The sequence below is a fragment of the Rhinatrema bivittatum genome, chromosome 11 (genome assembly GCF_901001135.1).
Source record: "Rhinatrema bivittatum chromosome 11, aRhiBiv1.1, whole genome shotgun sequence".
NCBI classification, from domain to species: Eukaryota; Metazoa; Chordata; class Amphibia; order Gymnophiona; family Rhinatrematidae; genus Rhinatrema; species Rhinatrema bivittatum.
The window spans coordinates 21,450,803-21,475,676 of NC_042625.1; the positions used below are offsets into that span (position 1 = coordinate 21,450,803).

General features: G+C 45.3%; 1 protein-coding gene across 2 annotated transcripts in view; it reads right to left on the bottom strand.

Moving 5' to 3' along the window:
- Positions 1-8,596, bottom strand: part of BCL7A (BAF chromatin remodeling complex subunit BCL7A) — a 130,672-nt gene extending 122,076 nt beyond the window's left edge. The window contains exon 1 of one of the 2 annotated variants that reach the window (XM_029571253.1): positions 8,441-8,596. In XM_029571253.1, coding sequence (XP_029427113.1) covers positions 8,441-8,475 — 35 coding nt within the window. In that variant the 5' untranslated portion in view covers positions 8,476-8,596. Of the gene's footprint in view, positions 1-8,429 lie in introns of both variants that reach the window. The other variant, XM_029571252.1, reaches the window with a different exon arrangement.
- Positions 8,597-24,874: the final 16,278 nt, after the last annotated feature.

The following is a 24,874-nucleotide window of genomic DNA, read 5'->3' on the forward strand; positions in this document are numbered from 1 at the left end:
ACAAGCAGATTGTGATAAATTGCAGGAGGACCTTGTGAGACTGGAAAATTGGGCATCCAAATGGCAGATTAAATTTATTGTGGATAAGTGCAAGGTGATTCATATAGGGAAAAATAACCCTTCCTGTAATTATGCGATGTTAGGTTCCATATTAGGAGCTACCGCCCAGGAAAAATATTTAAGTGTCATAGTGGATAATACTTTGAAATCGTCGGCTCAGTGTGCTATAGCAGTCAAACAAGCAAACAGAATGTTAGGAATTATTAGGAAGGGAATGCTGATAAAACGGAAAATGTCATAATGCCTCTGTATTGCTCTATGGTGAGACTGCATCTTGAATACTGTGTACAATTCTGGTCTCCGCATCTCAAAAAGAGATATAGTTGCAATGGAAAAGGTACAGAGAATGGAAACCAAAAAGATAAAGGGGATGGAACAGCTTCCCTATGAGGAAAGACTAAAGAGGTTAGGGCTGTTCAACTTGGAGAAGAGATGGCTGAGGGGGGGGGATATGATAGAGGTCTTTAAAACCATGAGAGGTCTAGAATGGGTAAATGTGAATCGGTTATTTACTCTTTCTGCTAACAGAAGGAATAGGGGGCACGCCATTTATTTTATTTATTTAAACGTTTTTATAGACCGGTATTCGTCAAAACATCATATCAGTTTACATGGAACTGAACAGTGAAAGTACAAAAAACAGGGGTGATCGGAGCTTGGTGGGTATAACTTGTACAGTATTAATGGGAATAGGTATATACAGTAGATACAAGGGTACGGTAATATACACAAGGGTACAGTCATGTTATATACAAAGGGACAGTGATATTCGTGTAAGGGGTAAGAAGAGGGAGGAGCGCTTTAGGGGGAGAATAAAATAAGTATTTAGGAGGTAGTGAGAAGGAACATTATAGTAGGAAAGGTTTCAGGGCTTCTGCAAGCATCCAGTGAAGCGGTAGGAGGGTGGTACTATTCAGGGAAGGCTTGTTTAAATAGCCAAATCTTGAGGTTTGTTTTTTTTTTTAATGTTTGTGTACTTGGCTCTAGCTGAAGATCCGTTGGCATCGAGTTCCAGGGATAGGGAGAAGGTGCGGTCTTTTGTGGTGCAGAGGTATGTGGACTTAAGGGTGGGGGTATGGAGGGTTCCCGTATAGGTGTATATGGTCGGGCGGCTTGATGTGTGTAGGCGGAGAGAGTTGTCGAGCCAATGAATGTCATTGTTGTGGATGGTTTTGTGAATAATAGAGAGGCATTTGTAGGTGAAGTTAGCATGCAGCACATTTAAAACCAGAGAAAATTCTTTTTCATTCAACGCACAATTAAACTCTGGAATTTGTTGCCAGGGGATGTGGTTAGTGCAGTTAGGGGCAAATTTTAAAAGCCCTACATGCGAAGGGGGGGGGGGGGTTACACGTGCCAGGCCTATTTTTTAAAGGCCTGGCGACGCGTTTAAGTCCTGGGGCTTTACTAAAGGGATGGGGAGGGGGAAGGTCAGAGGTTCCTGGCACAGCGGCTATTTGCCGCTCGGCCGGCACACGCAACTTACTTCAGCCCTGGGGCTGAAGTAAGTTTCCCAACAAAAGGAAAAGAAAAGTTAGGGGGGGGGAATGGGAACGGGGGAAAGCAGTGCGGCTTGGCGCACAAATGTGTACCCCCTTGCACGCGCTGACCCCCAATTTTATAACTTGCGTGTGCAAGTTATAAAATCAGGCATACATGTATGATCGCCGGGTAGCGCACTCACATGTACACCCGAGCGCTTCTATTAAAATCTACCCCTTAGTGTAGCTGGGTTTTAAAAAAGGATTGGATAAGTTCTTGGAGAAGTCCATTAACTGCTATTAATCAAGTTGACTTAGAAAATAGCCACTGCTATTACTAGCATCAGTAGCATGGGTTATACTTAGTTTTTGGGTACTTGCCAGGTACTTGTAGCCTGGATTGGCCACTGTTGGAAACAGGATGTTGGCTTGATGGACCCTTGGTCTGACCCAGTATGGCAATTTCTTATGTTCTTAAATGAAGCCATATGACTTGACAAGCAGAGAAGCTGGAAAGTGGACAATTCCCATTATGCTAATAAATCCTGAATTTGAACAGAAAGCCTCGTTCCATTTTCTTTCAATGCACAACTAATCAGACAGTCTACCCTAGCCCTGCTTGCTTCACCAGCTACATTAAGGTTCCCTACCATTCTTGTAGCCCCAGACTAGGAAGCACTCTAAATCGGTTGACCTGCGAAGTGTGCACCGAAGGGCAGGGGAATGCCATGGAGCCCCTTTTTCAGAGTCTTTATTTGTAACCTTATGAGATGCATAACTTCTGTCTTCTGAACTAGCTCTAGAACTGCTGTGCACTCCTGTAGAGGAACACACAGGAGACTGCTCCTTCTAGGGCCAGTCCAGCATCACTCTTCACTACCAGAGTTGCTTTACAAGCATTTCTTGGGACTTCCTCCTTCCACAGAGCTACAAGTGCAGCCTCTACTGTCCTCACAATATAAAATCAGCCAATGGAGCAGAACACAGTAAAACTGTTTGTGACTGCCGAAAAAGACTAATTGATCCATCCAGTTAGTCCTCTCCACACTGCAAGGATACACCCCAGCTGCTAACCATAAAAGCTTTACCACTTGTAGGATATCACTCCTTTCCTAAGTCAGTTTTTGTTGACTTCTTCATTGGTTTTCTACCATCAGGTAGATGAGCATACAAGATCCCAAACTTAGTCCATCACCCAGATCCCCTCCCCATGTCTTACATATAAGCTTTGTAATAATCTAGAGTTACCAAAACTAGTGAGGCTGATATCCAAACATCCAGCCATGTAGATCCCCGTGACTTTGCTTTGCTGGACTGTATCCACTCACCAAACAACCAGCTGTTTGGTACTAGGGCATTGCAGCCTGCTGGTACTAATCCAGCTACTCCATGGCCTGAGTATTGTTAGGATGTTTTCTTTATCTGTCCATAAGAACTGCCATATTGGGTCTGACCAAGGGTCCATCAAGCTCAGTACCCTGTTTCCAACAGTGGCCAATCCAGTTCACAAGAACCTGGCAAGATCCCAAAGAGTAAATGGATCCCATGTTGCTATCACACAATGATAAGTAATGGCTACTCCCCAAGGGCCGTATTTTAAAAGATTTATGCGCATAACCGGGTCTACGCACGCCGGGCCTATTTTAAAAAGGCCTGGTGACATGTGTAAGTCCCAGGGCTTTACAAAAGGGGCGCTCCAGGGGCAGGGCCAGAGGCCTCCTACAGAGTTGCCATTGCCACTCTGTCGGATCGTGTGCTGGCAGGCGCAAAAGGTAAAATAAAAATTTGGGGGGGGGGGGGGTTAGAGTAGGGCTAGGGGAGAAAAGGTTAGGGGAAGGGTTAGGGAAGGTCAGGTTAGGTGGGAGGGAACGGGGGAAGACAGCGCGGCTCGGCACGCGTAAGGTGCACAATTGTGCACCCCCTTGCAAGTGCCAATCCGATTTTATAACTTGTGTGCGCCTGCGGGCACAAGTTATAAAATCAGGCGTACATGTGCGCGCGCCAAGTTGAACAGCCCTAATCTCTTCAGCCTTTCCTCACAAGGGAGCCACTCTATCCCCTTATTTTAGTTGCCCTTCTCTGTACGTTTTCTAATGCAACTATATCTTTTTTGAGATGCAGCAACCAGAACTGCACAAAGCACTCCAGGTACAGCTGTTCCATGGAGAGATACAGAGGTATTAAGACATTCTTCACTTTATTCTCCATTCCTTCCCTATTAATCCTAAAATTCTGTTTGCATTTTTGACCACCGCCACACACTGAGCCAAGGATTTCAAAGTATTGTACACTACCACGTCCAGATCCTTTTCCTGGTTGGTAACTAATAAGAAACCTAACATCATGCAATTATGGTGTGGGCTTCCTTTCCCCATGTGCATCACTTTGTACTTGTCCATATTAAATTTCATCTGCCCTTTGAATGCCCAGTCTTCTAGTCTTGCAAGGTCCTCCTACAATTTTTCACAATCCGTTTGTGATTTAACAATTTGGAATAATTTTGTGTCATCTGCAAATTTGATTACCTTATTCCCTTTTCCATATCATTTATAAATATATTAAAAAGCACCAGTCCCAGTACAGATCCATGAGGCACTCCACTGTTTATTCTTCTCCATTGAGAAAGCTGACCATTTAGTCCTACTCCATTTCCTATTTTTAACCAATCCACAAAAAGGATACTGCCTCCTATCCTGTGACTTTTGTCAAACACATTCTGAAAATCCAAATACACTACATCCACTGCCTCACCATTATCCACGTTTATTAACCCCTTCAAAAAAAAAAATGTAGATTTGTGAGGCTAGATTTTTCTTGTGTAAATCCATGCAGTGTCCCATTAAACCTTGCCTTTCTATAAGTTGATTATTTTATTCTTTAGAATAGAATCCACGATTTTTTCCAGCACTAAATTCAGGCTCACCGGTCTATAGTTTCCCAGTTCACCCATAGAGCCCTTTTCAAAGATCACGGTTACACTGGCATCTCTTCAATCTTCAGGTACAATGGACAATTTTAATGATAGGTTAAAAATTACTAGTAAAATACCTGAAATTTTAGAGTTATTTCAGAACTCTGAAGTGTATACCATCTGGTCTCAGCGATTTGCTACTTTTTAAATTTGTTAATCTGCCTTATTACATCTTCCTGTTTCACTGTGATTTGTATCAGTTCTTCTGAATTATCACCACTGAATACAGTTTCCAGCATATGTATCTCCCCAACATCTTCTTAAGTAAACACCAAAGCAAAGAATTACAATTAGTCTTTCGGCAATGGCAATATCTTCCCTAAGTGCCCCTTTAACCCTTCTATCATCTAAACAGTCCAACCAATTCCCTCACAGGCTTCCTGCTTCAGATATATTTTAAAAAATTTTTATTATGAGTTTTTGCCTCTACTGCCAGCTTTTCTAATTTTCTTTTAATCCGCCTTATCAACGTTTTACATCTAATTTGCCAATAGTTATGCTGTTTCCTTCGGATAGATCCTTTTTCCAATGTTTGACAGAAGTTCTTTTGGCTATAATAGCCTCTTTCACTTCACCTTTTAACCAAGCTAGTAGTCATTTAGCCTTCCTTTCACTTTTTTTTTTTAATTCAAGGAATACATCAGGATGCTGCTTCCAAGATGGTATTTTTAAACAATGACTATGGGCTGATGTAAATTCTTAACCGTTGTAGCTGCACCTTCCAGTTTTTTTTCTAATTATTTTCCTCATTTTATCAGTCTCCCTTTTGAAAGTTTAATGCTTGAACTGAAGATTTACGTAAATGTACTCCCTCCAGTCATCATATCAAATTTCATTGTACTATGATCACTAGTGCCAAGCAGCCCCATCATCACCTTTCCCCTTACCTGTGCACTAGAGGGAGTGAAAGGCAGCTTTGTTTGCAAACCCTCTCTCTATCACTGTCACGGACTTTGACAGCTGACAAAGCCCATCCAGTCCGCTCTACTTCATTCCAAGTGCAATGCTGCACATTACAGTCCATCGCTGGCTTTCTCATCACCATTTAGAACCCTCTGTGCTTACCGCATACTTTTGTGAATTTATATTCCGCTTTTCGGCACTTCAAAGTGGATTATATTCAGGTACTGTAGTATAGGTAGGTATATTAACTTTTGTCTCCACCACTTCTTCCACTGAAGTTCATTCCATTCATCCATGAAACCAGCATAGAGCACAAACCATCACTTTCTCTATGGTAGCACACTTCATTAGTGTTGGACCAGAACCATCAACCAAATATATTAATTTAATAAAGTCTGTATATCTTCTTAACCCCTACCTACTAAATTATTTATTTAAATACTTGATTTAAAAAAAATGAATACCATTGTGTGTATGAAGTGTGAGCAGTAATGAGATATCAAGCTTTGTAATGGATGAAATTAAAGTAAAAGACAGAAATGCACACAAACTGATTACACAAGGGTTGGTTGGATGACTCAGTTATAGCTCCATGTAAGAGTCCAGAGTCTGGCTCTTCCTGTTTGTCTGGATTGTGAACATTGTCTATGAACAACTCACAGCCCCTGGGAACATGCAGCATGCAAGAGTTGTGGCATCTGTTAGGTGACTTGAGATCTAGGCTTGCTGGAGCTTGGGAATGAGCAGCCTGGCCAGCTTTAGGAGTGCATGAACCGTGCAGGCACAGAGGACACTGGTGGACTCAAGGGAAGCTAGTTTGCAAGTTCTGAGAAGAAGTCTCCTTCCTGTACATGGTCCCATTTAACCTAGGGCCGGCCTTGGTTAGCAGGTCTTCTTTTTCCACCAGAGAAAGTTTTACTAGTGCCTCAACAGCAAGACAGCCTCATTCTACATGTACATGTGATGATCTATTAGCTAATCCCCGCGATACAAAAAAATTTCCCACGCGGCCAATGTGCCCTTGCAATGCAGCAAATTTTACTGCAGCCTGGGGCTGGCATAAAGGTCTGCTACGCTCAAAGGCTCATTGTAAAAACCCAAAATTCCTGCTTTCTGTGATCCCTCCTATTAGTACTGTTGTGATACTAAGTAGGAAGGTCCACAGAAAGCAGAATCAGCCAAAAAAAATATTTGCAAAAAAAAAAAAAATTTCTGGGAGGCCAATATACACGGTCCAGGCTGTGAATACTGTGCTGGTAGCAGGAGAAAATTGACACTTGGATTGAGCATCCGTTTCCTAACCCACACTAACAGCCACCACTCTTAGATGCCTGATGCCCAGGAGGCGCTAGGGATGCTCAGTTTCCCCAAGCGCCTCCTTTTTACTGAAGCAGCTAATATTAAATCGGGCGCCCGAGAGAGATGGATCGGCACTCAATCATGAGCACCCGTTTTAAGTGCGCCAATGTTGCATTGGCCTGAAACTGGGTTTATGTTTATTATGCATTTATGAATTGCCTGTACTGAGGACCTGTGTGACATACAATAATAAAACATTTGTAATTATACAATATTGATAAATACATAAGGAGAATAAAACTAAAAATGTAAAGCAAACAGGTAAAAACACAACTAAGAGACCCCTGAAAGGAAGAACAAAAATCTCCTCATATAATTTAAGATAGAAACCTAAAGAATAGGAGAAAAGTACTGGGCTAAAAAAAAAAAAAAAAAACCCAGCAAGAATACTCCCTAAAATATGCTACCAAAAGTTAAAATACATAACTCTTAAGAAGCAATGAAGATCTTTTCTCTTTACTTAAAAAAGTCTCCCATAATATTTGACTTGCTTAAAGATAGGCTCACTTTGCAATTTAAGGGCCTGATTCGCTAAGCATGTTTCCCCATAGACACAGAATGGGAGTGAATCAGGCACTAAATTGGTTAAATATTACAGAATAGCACAATGTGCTAAAAAGTTAACTTATGAGAAAATAATACATGGTATTTTTATGTTGGTCGGATCAAAGCACCAGACTGAAAACAAATCACTTAGATAAATGTTTTGAGTTGCACATTGACTCAACGAAACCATGTTTACTTATATTTCCAGTACAGAAAATAAAAAATACAAAAACAACTGATTTTAAATATTTCTTCAAATGCAATCCTGAAATAAAAACAGTAAGATTAAGTTTGTTACAAAGTGAAGAGAAACAAAAAAACATGTTTTATTTCATTTCATGCAGAGGAGCCGGCTTTGCCGAGTTGTGAAAGTCCCCTTCCCTTGGGCGGGCGGGGGTGTATCTAACCCAGGGGCTTTTTTTTGTTACTCTATGGCAAGGGGGGGGGCAGAGAATGTTTTCTTTCCTAGCGGCTGGGCTGCAGCTGCCATACACCACTTCCTCTTGCCCGCGCGGATCCTCACCTCCCCGATTCCCCCTTTTTTTTTCTTTCGGCTTCTCTTCCCGAGCGAATGAAAACAGAAGCAGAAGGGCACGCGGGGCGGCGCAGCTGTGAAAAAAACAAAAAAAACACCGAGGGAGAAGCGCTCGCGGCGTTGCGGGTGGGGCCGGTCCCCTCCCCTTTTACCCCCCTCCCCCTCCCCCTCCTTTCTTGCGCGCGCGCGCGCGCCGCCGGCCTCGGCGCACAATGGAGCCGGCATCACCGTCCGCGCCGAGGGCTGACGAGCCCCGAAGACCGCATGTGACTGCAAACGAAATGGCTCCTGGGGCTCAGCCCACAACCGCTATAGCGAGGCGGAAGAACAGCGGCGGCGGCGGCGGCGGCGGCGCGGACTCCCCCCTCCCCCCAACACTGTCCACGCCCGCCCCCCCCTTCCCTCCCTCACCGGTTATAAGCCACGGCCGCTTCCCCGCAGCTGAGTGGAGCCGGCGCTTCTACTCTCTCCTTACTCACTACCCCCTCTCTTCTTTCTTTCTCTCTCTCTCCCCCCCCCTTCCGCGCCCTCCCCCTCTCCTGTCTCCCTTCAATGGCAACTCTCCTTCCCTTACCATTTTCGTACTTTTTCGATTGCCGCCATGACCCTTTTGATGTCATCCTTCGCCCGGCTCCTGGTCTCGGCTCGAACCGACCTGCCCGACATGGCTCGCTGGTGTTTGGGGAAATTATTTGGAGCTCGGCTCCGACTCACTCACACGCAGGCGCGCGCGCACACACACACACACACTCTCTCACACACACACACATACACATACACACAAAGCCCAGCGCCGCCTCTACTGCGCCTGCGCCGAGCCTTACCCGGCAGCGGCAGCAGGCACGAAAGGGGTTTGCCTCGCGCGCTCTCTCTCCCTTGCTGCAAAAGAAGGCTGGTAGGCATCGTGAGAAAATGGGGGAAGCCCTTTTCTCCTGCTACCCCCTTCCCCAAATTAAAAATCTGTTTGTTTGTTTTTTTTTGTTTAAAGCTATATCCACAAATCTTATCGAAAGGCAGTTAGAAGTTCTCTTGTCAAACAATATACCAGTACTGCAAAACAACTTATGTGGGCAACGGGAATAAATCTTCCTTTCACAAACTTAGCTTCATCCAAGATACTAAGTGGCTAAGTTGACTGATATATAAGATTTTATATTCGATGGTTGGTGGCAGTAATAGGCTTTCAAAAATGTTTATATCCTCCCCATTCCCATCTTTCGTTACTCGGTGCCTCTGCAAGAGTATTTGGCGCCCTATGCCAACCTTCAGTCATGCACCATCAACCCCCAGTAGTACCAATTGTTGGGAGCTCCAACACAGCTCTCCCAGCGGCGGATTCCCGATGAAGACAGGCCCAGGGATTCATCGCCCAGGAGATACCACATGGTCTGCCGAGCGCGGCTCTGTTACGGCCACGCTCGGCAGACTACGTGACTAGTGCGACCAGCCCACCAGGGGATACCTGATCCCCCAGTAGGCCAATCCGTCCCTGCTCCCTTCTTTGGCAGTATTAGCTCTCCTTCTCTGAGCTTTGGGCTGGTGGGATTTTGCCACCCTCAAAATTTTAGCATGCTGGGCGACCGCCTAGTTTACCTAAATGGGAGCACCAAGGGCCCTGACTTCCATGGTCTGGGATACTGATACACATGCATAAAGAAAAAAAAAGCACAGGATTGCTTCTACAGCAGAGTCCTAAAGGAAACAAAGAAAGCATGCATGGGGATATCTTGCTGGTGCAGCAGTTACTACCCTTAACTAATAAGTCTTGATATTTTTTATGCAATGCCAACATTGCTCTCTGCTTCAATGGCAGGGGAAAAGGGGAATTGGATTTAGACAGCAACCAGCTTTTACAGTCTGTGGAACTGATGAGCATGGGGTAACCAGCACAGAGCAACAGTTACTACCCTTAACAGAAGGCATGTGATTACTACTCTTAATCAATAAGCCTTGATGCTTTTGATGCAACTGCAACATCGTTATCTGCTTTGTCAGAGCGGGGTGGTGGGTGGAGGGAAAGAGGAATTTGGATTCTGAATTGGCTGTTTTATATTTTTAGAGCTGTGGCCTCCAGAATTGGACACAGTACTTCAAATGAGGTTGCACCACTTATTTTTTGAATATTACTTACTGGTAACCTCTCCCTATGCAGCCTAGCATCTTCTGGTTTTTGTCACTGGCTTGTTGCACTGTTTTACAACCGTGATGTCATCAGATATGAGCACTCTTGAGAGACATCTTCTGTTAAGAATATAAGAAGTTGCCATACTGGCTCAGACCATGGGTCCATCAAGCCCAGCAACCTGTTTCCAACAGTGGCCAATCCAGGATATAAGTACCTGGCAAGTACCCAAACATTAAATAGATCCCATGCTACAACTGCCAATAATAGTGGCTATTCCCTAATTCAACTTGATTAACAGCAGTTTATGGACTTCTCCAGGAATATTCAAACCTTTTTTTAATACCAGCTACATTAACTGCCTTAACCACATCCTCTGCCAATGAATCCCAGGCTTAATTGAGCTCACGCAAACTCCACCAGTGAACCTTTCACCAAAGATTTTTCATAACGTTCAGGCTTAAACTTCAAGGCTGGGCTCTCTGCCCAGCCCATCCTGCTCCATTAACTTTGGAGTACTTGCCCATCTTCACTTCTGTCCTCTGCCTGCATTGCTTACAGAGGTGTCTGTAAACTCTGGGTCCGCCACCCTCAGAGCATGGTGTTAATCTGTCATTTCCTAGCGTGTATGTAGCAGATGGACTCATGACCAATGGGTATAGTGTGCTCCTGACAGCAGATGGAGACGGAGTCAGATTTCAATCTGACGTCAGCACTACATATACCTGAGCAGGAAGCTCTTCAGTATTTCTCCGTCTCCTTAGCAGTTTGGGACTTGCACAGCATTAGACATAATCCAAACCAAAGAAGAAAGAAAACCTTACCTCTACAAGATGAGCCCCGCTCTCCTGCGGTGATACCTAAGGGTCTCTCCCCCAGTTGAGAATTTCTGAGGTGATTTCCGAGATCCCCATAGACACTCTTGAAATGGCGTGCTCCAACATTCCAAATCACATTGACCTGGAGACAGCAGATAGTGCTATATCCTCCTGGGCAGAAACCACCCAAAACATAGCCAACAACTTATGCCCTATCATCCAAAAAACAATCACACAAACCACTTCATCCAAAAAACCCTGGTACACCCAAACTCTCAAAACCCAAAAAATCCAACTTAGAGCAGCTGAAAGACACTGGCGTAAACACCCCTCCCCTGCCACAAAGACCGTTTATTACCAACTCATGCATGCATACAGAAACGCCATTCAAACAACCAAAAAAGAATACTATGCCAAGAAAATTCACCACCTCCAATTCAACCCGAAAGCACTATTCACCCTAGTCTCAAATCTGACCAAACCCAACGTGTCTTCACCCCAAGTCCCCATCACACAGACCCGATGTAATGAAATCGCCCTCTTCTTTAAAAACAAAATATCCAACATCACTGCCAAGTTTACCCCCAATACCAAAAATTCCCACAACACCAACAACATAATCCCTCCTACCCCTCCTACACACACCCTCCTCTCTTCCTTTGAACCCTCCTCATCTCTAGAAATAGAGAACATTTTAAAAAAGATGAGACCTTCCTCCCACCCCTCGGAAACCATACCTACTAAACTACTACTCGCTATCCCTAAAACAATAGCCACTCCACTCTCCAAAATCGTGAACTGTTCCCTGGAACATGGCCTGGTCCCGAACTCCCTCAAACAAGCTGTGGTCAAACCCATTCTAAAAAAACCCTCCCTTGATCCCTCCAACCTATCCAACCTCCGTCCTATCTCCAATCTCCCTTTCCTCTCCAAAGTCATGGAGAAATTAGTAAACCACCGTCTCTCTGACCACCTAGAACAATCCAACATTCTCCCACCTACACAATATGGATTCCGAAAACACCTCAGTACTGAATCCCTACTTCTTTCCCTTACTGATACCCTCATCAAAGGAATGGATGCCGGCAACTCCTATCTCATTGCCATGCTGGACATCTCCGCTGCCTTTGACACCGTAAATCATAATATCCTCATCAACACCCTCATTAGTATAGGAATCTCAGGTACTGCTCTTTCTTGGATTAAGTCCTTCCTCCAAAACCGTACCTACACAGTCCTCACTGACAACTTTACATCCCCCCCTGTCAATCTCGACTGTGGCGTTCCTCAAGGTTCCTCCCTTTCCTCCACCTTATTTAACATTTACATGCTCCCCCTTACAAACCTCCTCTCCAACCTTGGTATTACACACTTCATCTACGCGGATGATGTGCAAATCCTCATCCCCTTCACAAACTCTGTACTCATCGCAATCCAAAAATGGAACACTATTCTCACCTCCATAAACCAGCTCCTCACTGACATGCACCTAGCCCTCAACCCACAAAAAACCGAACTCCTCCTCATCTCCTCTAAACATGCATCCATACCCATTCCCTCCACTCTCCATTCCCCCAATTTGCTTTCTAACACAAGAAACCTTGGTATCATACTTGATAACCAACTTACCTTCAAACCATACATCAAATCCATCCTTAGCAGTTGCTATTTCAAACTTCAAACCCTCAAAAAACTCAAACCCCTTCTCTACTTCTCTGACTTCCGTACTGTACTCCAATCCTTAATTTTCTCTAAAATTGACTACTGTAACTCTCTCCTTCTTGGACTCCCTGCCACCCACATCAAACCTCTCCAACTCCTTCAAAACGCTACCGCTCGTATCCTCACTAATGTAAAAAAAAAAGACCACATTACCCCCACCCTCATTGATCTCCACTGGCTTCCCATTCACTCACGAATTATTTACAAGACGCTTACCCTCATCCACAAAAGAATCACCAACGAGCATTACAACTGGCTAAACCCACCTTTCCTTCCTCGTACCTCCACTAGACCTACCCGTTCATCACTCCAAGCAACCCTTATTCCTCCTCCCATAAAATCCACAAGACTTATTTCCACCACCAATAGAGCCCTTTCCCTTGCAGGCCCCTCCCTTTGGAATTCAATGCCTCTTCACCTACGCACAGAAACCTCCACCCCCACTTTCAAAAAGAATCTCAAAACCTGGCTCTTCCTCCAAGCATACCCCCATTCCTTTTCACCACCTACTAACACTCTCACCCAACCCTCATCTCTCACCAATACCCCCCTAAAATCCTTTAATCCCCTCCAGGATCCACACCCTACACTTAACCCCCTTTCCCTCTAAGAACTTCAAACACTTCATTCAACCCTTACTTTAAAATAATGTGTCTGTTTTTATCTGCACTTATATAACTCCATATATAACCAGTGTACATACCATCTGCTCCTCAAATCCATGTATATATCTTATCCTTATGTATCTGTTCTCTCCCTCCCCCACCCCCCCTTGTTGTATCTATCCCTCCTTCCCCAAGTTATTTAGTTATCTGCTTTGTTACTGTGTTACATATTGTTCTTTGTAAAGGCCTCGCCTATATATTCCTTGTTATAAGTTACTTGTAAACCGGCACGATGTGCAAACGGTTGCCGGTATATAAAATAAAATAAATAAATAAATAAATAAAATAAAAATAAATCCCTCAGAGATAAGCCTTGGTGTGGTAGCCGGTTCCTGGCATGGACTTAGCTCCCAGGAACGGGAGTGGCTGAGAGAACAGACACAAGAGAGGAGCCGGCTCAGGTCCAGGCCCCAGCCACACCCCACAATGAGAATCAACAGACCCATCCACAGGCAGAAGCCATAGGGGGCAGGCTTGCCCTATTCTACCAAAGATGGGTCGAGATAACATCGGACAAGTGGGTCCTAACCATCATTCGAAAGGGATACTACCTGGACTTCCACAGTACCCCTCCAAACAAATTTGTGAAATCACCGTGCCACGCCCCCTCCAAGAGGTTGGCGGTGGAAACCACACTGACAAAACTACTCACCCTAAGTGCGATAACACCGGTGCCCACGCACCAATAAAATACTGGGCAGTATTCCATCTATTTTATCGTCCTCAAGAAAGAGGGAACATTTCTGCCCATCCTGGACCTAAAGTCTGTCAATCACTACCTGAGGGTTCCTCACTTCTGCATGAAAACCCTACGCTTGGTCATAAGGGCAGTACAGCCGGGAGAATTCCTGACCTCTCTGGATCTATCAGAAGCCTATCTCCACATTCCGGTCCATCACGACCATCAGCGCTTTCTACGATTTGCGTTACTGGACCATTACTACCAGTTCCGGGTGCTACCCTTCGGACTAGCTACTGCCCCTCGGACATTCCACCAAAATCATGGTTGTAGTGGCGGCGACACTGAGGAAAGAAGGCATCCTCGTACATCCATATCTGGACGATTGGCTGATCAGGGCAAAATCTCCAGAGGAAAGTCACCAGGCGACCACCAGAGTCAAGAATCTACTGCAGAATCTCGGGTGGGTCGTCAACACAACCAAGAGCTTCCTGCAGCCCTCCCAATCACTAGAATACCTGGGAACCCGGTTCGACACCAAACAAGACAAGGTCTTTCTTCCCCCTACAAGGAGAAGGAAACTGATGGACCAGTTGAGAAACCTGTTAACCTGTTTCTGCCCCAAGGTATGGTACTACCTCCAGGTCCTTGGCCTCATGACATCAACACTAGAAGTCATCCCATGGGCAAGGGCCCGCATGTGACCACTACAACGTTCCCTACTGTCGCAATGGAACCCGATGTCCCAGAACTACTCCGTCTGTCTCCAGCTACCGGCAGAGGTGCGGACCCAGCTCCAGTAGTGGCTACAAGAAGATCATCTGAGCAAGGGAGTAAGGCTATCCCCACCGACCTGGGTTTTGCTCACCACAGATGTGAGCTTACGAGGATAGGGAGCCCACTGCCAGGAACTGACGGCCCAGGGGCAATGGGACACAGAAGAGGCGGGATGGAACATCAACCGACCGGAAGCCCGGGTAGTCAGACTAGCTTGCCTCTGTCAGTCATGTCGGACAACGCCACAACAGTTGCCTACATCAACCGCCAGGGAGGAACCAGAAGACTACAGGTGTCCCTGGAAATAGACCCCCTAATGGCGTGGGCGGAGGCAAACCTACAAGGGATCTCATCCGCCCACATCACGGGAAAAGACAATGCCATTGCGGATTACCTCAGCAGAGAGAGTCTAGACCCAGGGGAATGGACGCTGTCAGCCACAGCCTTCCAATTGATAGTAAACCGCTGGGGAACACCAGCCATGGATCTTCTGGCAACCCGGTCCAACGCCCAAGTTCCCAGGTTCTTCAGCCGCAGACAAGAACCACAATTCCAGGGAATAGACGCTCTCATCCAGACCTGGCCACAGGAAGACCTGCTGTACGCATTTCCCCCATGGCCACTACTGGGCGGGATCATCCGCAAGATAGAACACCACAGGGGGCTAGTACGTCTAGTGGCCCCAGACTGGCCAAGAAGACCATGGAACGCACACATGCGAAGACTTCTAGCGGAGAGCCCTCTGTGTCTACCACCACACAGGGGCCTGCTCCAGCAAGGACCGATCCTCCACGAAGACCCAACTCTATTCTCTCTTACGGTCTGGCCATTGAGGGGACTCGCCTGAAGAAGAGCGGATACTTTGGGGCAGTGATTGACACCTTACTCTGAGCACGCAAGTTTTCCACGGCTCTAACCTACATACGAATATGGAGAATATTCAAAGCCTGGTGTGAGGACCGCGACATCCTCCCACGGACAGCCAAAATCCCCATGATCCTGGACTTTCTGCAGGACGGCTTGAAGAAGATTCAGGTGGCCACGCTGGCCTGCTTCAGAGCCAAAGTGGACAGCATCACGTTATCATCCCATCCAGATGTATTCCGTTTCCTGAGAGGGGGTCAAACAAATCCAACCACCACTAAAGTGGCTGGTGCCCCTATGGAATCTCAATCTAGTACTAGACTTCCTGGCAGGAGCTTCCTTCAGACCTACTCGCGGTCTGTCACTACTACTCCTGACCTTGAAGACTGCATTCCTAGTGGCAATATGTTCAAGCCCCTCGCATCTCCGAACTTCAAGTACTATCCTGGCAGGAACCATTCCTTAGATTCACACCAGGATCCATACAGCTCCGCACTGTCCCTTCCTTCCTTCCAAAGGTGGTTTCTCATTTCCATCTAAACCAAACCATCTCGCTGTCATCTCCAGACGAGCATAAGGACTCGGAAGACTCACGCCTTCTTCTCCATCTGACTGTCGGCAAACTCCTAGTCCAATGGAAAGATCGGAATCCGTACGAAAGACTGACCACCTATTCGTGCTTCACAGCGGGAAGAAACAAGGGAAAGCAGCCTTGCGGGCAACCATAGCCCGCTGGATCAAATAAGTAATTAAGGTGGCCTACGTAGAGGCAGGAAAGCCTCCACCTCTACAAGTCAAGGCCCATTCCACAAGGGCCCAGGCATTGGGCAGAAACCAAGATGCTGTCACCCGCCGAGATCTGTCGGGCAGCGATGTGGTCCTCCATTCACACCTTCTCGAAGTTCTACCGCCTGGATGTGCAGGCCCGGGAGGACACAGTATTCGCAAGAGCAGTACTAAGTGGGCCACGGGCAGCCTCCCACCTGGTTCAGGAGTAGCTTTTGTACATCCCATTGGTCCTGAGTCCATCTGCTACACGCTAGGAAGTGGAGAAATTACTTACCTGATAATTTCATTTTCCTTAGTGTAGACAGATGGACTCAGCATCCCCTCCACGGCTGCCCTAAAATACAGAAACCTCGGAGGACAATCGCAATCCCCGAGAGCAAGACAAGCACGGATAAGACAGACTTTACCCCTAGTTAAGACACCCATAGTTGCCGGGTGTCGGCGTTTCTCGGTTGAGTGCACCGGCGGCCTCCAGCTAGAAATCACGTCAACCAGTTTAAGTTAATCAAGTTATTCAAACATGCATATATCCACAATTGCTTTTCGAGGAGAATATTGAAGAGCAGAGCTTCCTGCACGGGTATATGTAGTGCTGACGTCAGATTGAAATCTGACACCGTCTCCAACTGCTATCAGGAGTACACTATACCCATTGGTCCTGAGTCCATTTGTCTACACTAAGGAAAACGAAATTATCAGGTAAGTAATTTCTCCATTTATGGCTGGAAGTCCAGCTAGCTTCCCTCTGTGCTAGGACAAGATCTTGACTCTCCAGAGAGAGCTAAGAGTGTCTTTTAACATCTTCATTCATACTGGATCAGTTTAAGATTAATTTACTGGACATGCATTTGAGATGTGCAAGTTAACTTTGAGTTAGATGCAGGGGTTTTCTTAACCTTTGTAACAAGAGTGATTGACTCTGTTGAACCAGAAACCTAGGAGCAATATATACTTATGTAAAACCACTGTATAGTTTATGCTGCTACAACTCTTATCTACCTCTAAAAGTATAGACATTCTGCTCCTTTTTCATGAAATACTTATCTGATTTAAAACTTTATTGAAACGTTTTCAGTTTTTTGGCATACAGCATAATACAGAAAGAAAACATTTGGAAATAGCCAGTACAGAGTGTCAATATCATGTTTACAAGCCAATACAAAACAGCAATATCGATCTCAAAGGGCTACTGAACAAAGGATACAGAATGACCATAAACGACTCCCCAATCAGATCAAATCTGAGCTTTTCTAAATCAGCCACCTCGCGTACTTGTGCTTTCCAGTGATCCACAATAGGGTGAAATTTCCAAAAAGTTGCATTTGTAAAACGAGCTACAAGTAACAATTGCCCTACCAGTTTATGAAATTTCTGAGGGATAAGCGACCCCGTCCATCTAGCCAATAAACCCAGCAAAGGTGTAATATGAATTAGAAGATTAATAATGCCGGATATTTCTTGAGTCGCCTGCGACCAAAACTGGCAGACGGGCAAAACCACCACATATGTGTATATATGCCCTCTTGACCACAGCCCCGCCAACATTCAGAACCCATACCGGATTGAAACTTGGAATAATACACTGGAGTACGGTATGTTCTATGAAGCAACTTAACCATCAATTCTGTGCGTCGGGCACAAATAGTAATGTGGTGGGCTGAAAGCCAGATACTCTTCCAAGCCTGTGTGGAAATACTTATCTGATTTAAAAAAAATCAGATAATCTAGTACTGAAAGAAAAACCCTAACATTTGTGATCTTTTCTCCATAGCTATTGAACCAATAAGTACTGAATAATTCCCCAGTTTTTATCAACTCTCTCTCCCCGCCGCCATGTGCACGTTGACTCGTGTTTTACTTCAGCCACTAAGTATTCTGGCAATTAAAGTCCTGTTTTGTCCCATGAAGATCATGGCTTCCAAACTTCACAGTGTTGAGAGATGAGGACTAGTTCAAAATTTCTCTGATCTCTTGAAGTTAGGCCTCAGCTCAGGTCTGAATTTAAACTGCTTTCTAAAAGCCCCTTCCTATAAACTTTTCATAGCTATTAACATTAGGTACCTGTAAAAGCAAAATAACTAGAAAAAAAACAAACCAAAATGCTTGTTCAGATTTATATTTCTTCAACTGGGGCAGGAACAGTCCTTTTTCATCTCTAGACTACCAGTTGAAAGTCATTCAGTGGCCTATATGAAATGAATGATGGCCTCAGTCCGAATCAATGCAAAAATGCACCTTCACCCTAATTAGCACTCCACTCTGTTCATAATCCCCTGAAAATTTCATCCTATTTATCCCTCCTTTCCAATTATCTTAGTACAATTAATTTAGGACAAAAAACAAAGGTCATTTTCAAAGGAGTTACATGTGTAAATGTAACATACTATCATAGCAATTTTCAAAAGGCCATTTACTTGTTTAAAATGCACTTACCTATTGACAATTCAATGGCACATATGGTAGCAATTTTAAAATAGTCTACTTACATGCGTAAAGTGCATTTACACATATAAAACCAAATTTTAAGAATGTAAATCCTTTTGAAAATTACTCTGATATTCTAGCTGTTAAATCAGCAAATAGATCTCAAAAGTGCTTGGTTACAGGGACCTGCAGGTGGCTGGAAGGAAGAAACATAGAAATGACAGCAGAAGAAGACCAAACGGCCCATCCAGTCTGCCCAGCAAGCCTCACACATTTTTTCTCTCATACTTATCTGTTTCTCTTAGCTCTTGGTTCTATTTCCCTTCCACCCCCACCATTAATGTAGAGAGCAGTGATGGAGCTGCATCCAAGTGAAATGTCTAGCTTGATTAGTTAGGGGTAGTAGGGGTAGTAACCGCCGCAATAAGCAAGCTACACCCATGCTTATTTGTTTTACCCAGACTATGTTATACAGCCCTTATTGGTTGTTTTTCTTTTCCCCTGCCGTTGAAGCAGAGAGCCATGCTGGATATGCATCGAAAGTGAAGTATCAGGCACATTTGGTTTCGGGTAGTAACCGCCGTAACAAGCCAACTACTCCCCACTTTGTGAGTGCGAACCCTTTTTTCTTCTCCCCTGCCGTTGAAGCAGAGAACTATGCTGGATATGCATTGAAAGTGAAGTATCAGGCTTATTTGGTTTGGGGTAGTAACCGCCGTAACAAGCCAGCTACTCCCCTCTTTGTGAGTGCAAATCCTTTTTTCCATATTTCCTCTTGCTGTTGAAGCTTAGAGCGATGTTGGAGTCACAGTAAGCATGTGTATGTTTATTTAATAAGGGTATTGTCTCCAGGCAGTAGCCATCATTCTGGCGAGTCCCCCACTCTTCATTGGCGGCCTCTTGAATTTATGGATCCACAGTGTTTATCCCACGCCCCTTTGAAGTCCTTCACAGTTCTGGTCTTCACCACTTCCTCCGGAAGGGCGTTCCAGGCATCCACCACCCTCTCCGTGAAGAAATACTTCCTGACGTTGGTTCTGAATCTTCCTCCCTGGAGCTTCAAATCGTGACCCCTGGTTCTGCTGATTTTTTTCCTACGGAAAAGGTTTGTCGTTGTCTTTGGATCATTAAAGCCTTTCAAGTATCTGAAAGTCTGTATCATATCACCTCTGCTCCTCCTTTCCTACAGTTTGTAGGCACTAGAATTGAGAATTTTATAATTATCTTTTCTTTGGGCTAGACATACTAAGCATTTCCCATGCAGATGCAAAGCAGATACATCTGTTAGATTTTTTTGAAGGCGTAAATAAATATATGGTTAAGGGTGAGCTGGTTAATATAGCATATACAGATTTACAGAGCACATTCGATAGAATCCCTTATGAGAGATTCCTCAGAAAAGTCCTAGGATAGGAAGCAGTGTCTTATTGTGGGCTGATAGCTAGTTGAAAGATAGGAAACAGAGTTGGTCAGTTTTCCTAATGGAGAGAGATGAATATTGCAGTGCCCCAGGGATCTGGGCTGGGACCAGTGCTGTTTAACATTTAAATAAATGATCTGGAAAAGGGAGCAGTGAATGAGGAGACCAAATTTTCAGATGACACAAAATTATTCAAAAGTTGTTAAAACACAAGCTTATTGTGAGGGACTGCCGAACATCCTTGCTAGACTGGGAGACTGGGTATTTAAATGGTGGATGAAATTTAATATGGACAAGTGAAAAGTGATGCACCTAGGGAAAAATTATCCTAACTACAGGTACACAATAGGAATCCCCACTCAGGAAAAGGATCTTGGAGTCATTGTGGACGATTTATTGAAATCCTCAGCTCAGTGTGTGGTGGTGGTGGTCAAAAAAGCAAATGGAATGTCGAGAATTATTCAGAAAGGAATGCAGAGTAAAACTGAGAATATCAATCCAGTGTGGCATTCTGGCTGCCCCATCTCAAAAAAGATATGGCAGAACTAGAAAAGGTACAGAAAAGAGCAACAAAATGATAAAGGGGCTGGAATATCTTATAAAGAAAGGCATAACTGGTTAGGGCTTTTTAGCTTGAAGAAGACTGAGAAGGGATATGATAGTTTGTAAAATCATGAGTGGGGTGGAACAAGTAAGTTGAGAAGTTATTTACCCTCTCACATAGTACTAAGACTAGGGGATAGATACTCCATGAAACTAAGAAGTAAGATTTAAAACAAATCAGAGGAAGCTTTTTTTTCACTTGCCAGTCAATTTTAAAATGGCTACACGCGTAAATTTCGGGGTTTACATGCATTGCCAGGGCTTGCGCGCAATTTACAACAGGCCCGGCCACACACGTAAATCCCGGTATGTGCCGAAGGGCCAGGCCTCTTCAAAGGGGCGGGCCAGGACAGCGCCATTCAACACTGTCCCGGGGAAGTGCGTGCCGGCAGCTGGCCGGCGTGCGATTACTTCTGCTCCAGAGGAGCAGTAAAGTATTAAAATAAAACATTTGGAGATAGGTTTAGAGGGTGGGGAGCAGAGGGGAAGAGGGATGAAGGTTAGGGGGGGGGATAGGGAAGTTCCCTCCCAGTCATCTCCTTAATTGGAGTGGACTGGGAGGGAACTGGAGAAGACCCGATTGCATCACTGCGCGTATTTTGCAAAAATTCCAGTGCGCATGTGTGCACAGCCATCAAATTTTAAAACATGCGCGCACCGGCGCTGCTTTTAAAATCAATCCCTCAATGCACAATCAAGCTGTGGCATTTGTTGCTTGAGGATGTGGTCAAGGTATCAAGCATAGCAGTGTTTAAAAGGGTCTTGGACAAGTTTCTGGAGGAAAAGTTAACAAACCATAATTAGCGAGGTAGATCTAAGAAAGCAACACTTATTGCTGAGAATGAGCAACAAGAAATGGATCTGTTCTTTGGGATCTGCTAGGTTCTTGTGACCTAGACTGGCCACTGTTGGGAGACTGGATGCCAGGTTCAATGGACATTTGCCTGACTCAGCATGCCACCATGTATGTTCTTACAACAATCTCTGGAGCCTGCCACAAGTATGCAGTTGAGGTGGGGGATAGTGCTTCTTGTACTCCAATGTCTTGGTGTACAAACTGCACAACTGAGTGAGGTGAGGGAGAGAACTTTTACAATACTGGAGTCTAAGTTATGGAACTCCCTATCTATTGATTTAAGGCTGCAAACAGATTTTATGATTAAAAAAAAAAAATCTAAAACGTGGCTTTTACAAAGGCTTTTGAAGGATCTGATTAATTGGCTATCATTTATTAACGGAAGGAAGCTAAATAGATTTCTGACTATTGAGGCATGCATCTTTTTATCTGTTTTATGTTACTGATGATCTATTTTTAATTATTGATTTTGTTATTTTATATCATTTCCTAAAGTTTTGAAATTTGTTTTTTACGTTGTCATTTTACTTTGTCAGACGGCTGCAACCACGTGTACTCACTTCTTACATCACTCTCCTGCCCTCCCTGGGGCTGCTCATGGCGCGGGCCAGTCTACACCGCCGCGTTCCCCAGGACTCCTCATGGCGGCGTGGACGCCGTTACCACCCTCTACGACTTTGGGCCTTCCTAGGTGAGCGTACATGTCAGCGGTCCCATCTTTGAAGCCTCTTTGGCGGGAACCTTGGGGCCATCCCTGTTTGATGATGTCATTGGACTGCTGTATTTAAGCTCCACCTTCGCCCCCAGCTAGCCGACTTGGCAACAAGTTCTGTACATGTCTACAACTCCTGCCTTCATGTTCCTGAGACTACGCTGCCTAGCCTTTGCTCCTGGACCCTGTCTGCCACCCGCTCCTCGGGGATCAGTGTGAGCTCCTATGGGGACTCACTACCCTGGCGTACCCCGCTCCTCGGGCTGGCTCTGCGCCTCCTGGGTTCTATTCTGCAAGGTTACTTCTCGGAATTCTCCTTGGAACACCGTGGCAACCTTTGAGTTCCATGACAGGGCTTCCCTGCTCCTCGGGGTTGTGTCTACCCTAGACTGCCGGCATTTTCCCGCTCTCCGGGACTCTGCCTACATCTGCAGCAGAGATCTGGCTCGGGCTTTCCTGCCCCGCAGGTTGGCTCGCGTGTTTGCATCAACGCTGTCTACACTGCACAAGCTCCATCCCTCAGGGCTGCTTTCCCGGGGAACCTCCTGCATGGCTAGTCTTGCACCTTCCGCTCTGTGGTCTGTCTGGTGTCTCCTCCCTTCAGGGTCTCAGGCCAGGTACTGCCTCCAGCCTGCCATCCTACTGGGGTAACCTCCTGATCCCTGGGGACCTCTCCATCACTGTGCCCAGAGCCCCCTGCTGTGCCTATACCTCGCCTTCCCACAGGTAGCAACAACCCGCATCTCAGGCCAAGGGTCCACACACCTACGAATCATAACAGTCATGATATGTACTGAAATTTTAATTTATGATTTTGATTTTTTTTTCCTATTTGTAAACAGTTATGATTAGTCACAGAATGGCAGTATACAAAAGCAAAAAATAAATAATTGCTCTGAAGCTTCCTCTGCTCATTGCACAGTGCAGCATCATGGTCTCAGACAATTGCACAGCGTAACCAATACAGCAGACAGCAGAGTCAAAAGACAAATGTATTATCTACATGGTGATCCACAGTACTAGCATCAGGCTAGCCTTTTCACAAATAAAGTCTTAGGTGTATTTTGTGACATTTTTCCCCTTAGGAATCCAGCACTATCCGTCAGCAGTAGAGGAACGCCTGCAGAAGAAACATGATCAGCACTGCTAAACGCTATTGCTGCTGTTTCTGATGCAGTCCTTTATTGCCCTATCCTCTTAGGTTCAACTTACCAACACTGTGGCTGACAAACTATGCCCTACACAATGCAGAGAAATCAACCTTGCGAATAATAAAAAGAAACCATGGTACACTCCCGAACTCAGAACCCTGAAAATTAACCTCAGAAAACTTGAAAAAAGATGGCGCAAAGAGCAAGTCCCTGCCATACAATCAAAGTTTCGATCGTACCTCCAGGCCTATCGAGAAGCCACTGACAAAGCCAAAAAAGGCTTCTACTCACAAAGAATTCACCAGTTCCAATTCAACCCAATACGTTTCCAATCTAATTACATCTCCCCTAAATTCCTCCCCCGATCATGACGACCAATCCAAATGCGAAAAACTGGCCTTATCTTTCCACAATAAAATTGAAACACAGGGGCGTTCTTCTGCCAGCAAGCAAGATGGCCGCTTAAGGAACTTGCTCCGCTCCCGACGCAGCAAAAATAGCAGCAAAATCCCGGTTAAAATAAGCTTCCCCTCTAAAAGGTCAGCGTTCCGGCAATCGTAAGCCCTCAAGCACACTTCGGCATGGCGGCGAGGGAAAAAGGCCGTAGATTTGAAGCAGTTTCAATTTAGTAAGCTGCCTCCTGATCGCGGCGGCGACCACGAGGCAGGGCCGGAGCAGGCCGCGGACACCGCGAGCGAGGCGCCGCTACAGGTACCTGACTCTCTGATAGGGGGGAACACGGAATGGGCAGAGACAACTGCCAAGCTTAAAAACGACATCCGTGGCTGGTTTATTGAATTTCGGGCCGATTTAAAAATGCACAAACAGGAACTGATGGCCTCCATGGCGGACATCCACGAAGACATAGCAGGCCTGGGCCATAGAGTTGACGAGCTTGAGACGAGAGTGGATGCACATGGGGCTTCATTAAACAAAGTGGCTATGCAGCAGGACACTATGGAAGGAGAACTTGGAACACTCCAGGAAAAATTAGAGGACTTGGAAAATCGCTCCTGGCGGTGCAATATCAGAATTCAGGGAGTCCCAGAGTCACCGGAATACACTGATGCCATGCAAATAGCTAGAACTATTTGCAAATATATTCTATGTCAAAGCCAGGAGTCAGGGGATCAGGAAGTGGGAACCCTGACAGATCCCATACGGCTAGAGAGGGCGCATAGGGCCCTGGGACCAAGAACAGACTCAAGGCTGAGAGATATCATTCTATGCTGCCATAGCTTTTTGCAAAAATCCAAAATTATGGATGCAGCCAGCAAAAGAAATTCCTGGTCATGGGAAGGCCACTCACTATCCCTTTTTCAAGATCTGGCCCCATCTACTCTCCGCAAACGATTTGAATTGAAGGAAATTACTGCATATCTTCGGGCTGAGAATATCAGGTATCGTTGGACTTTCC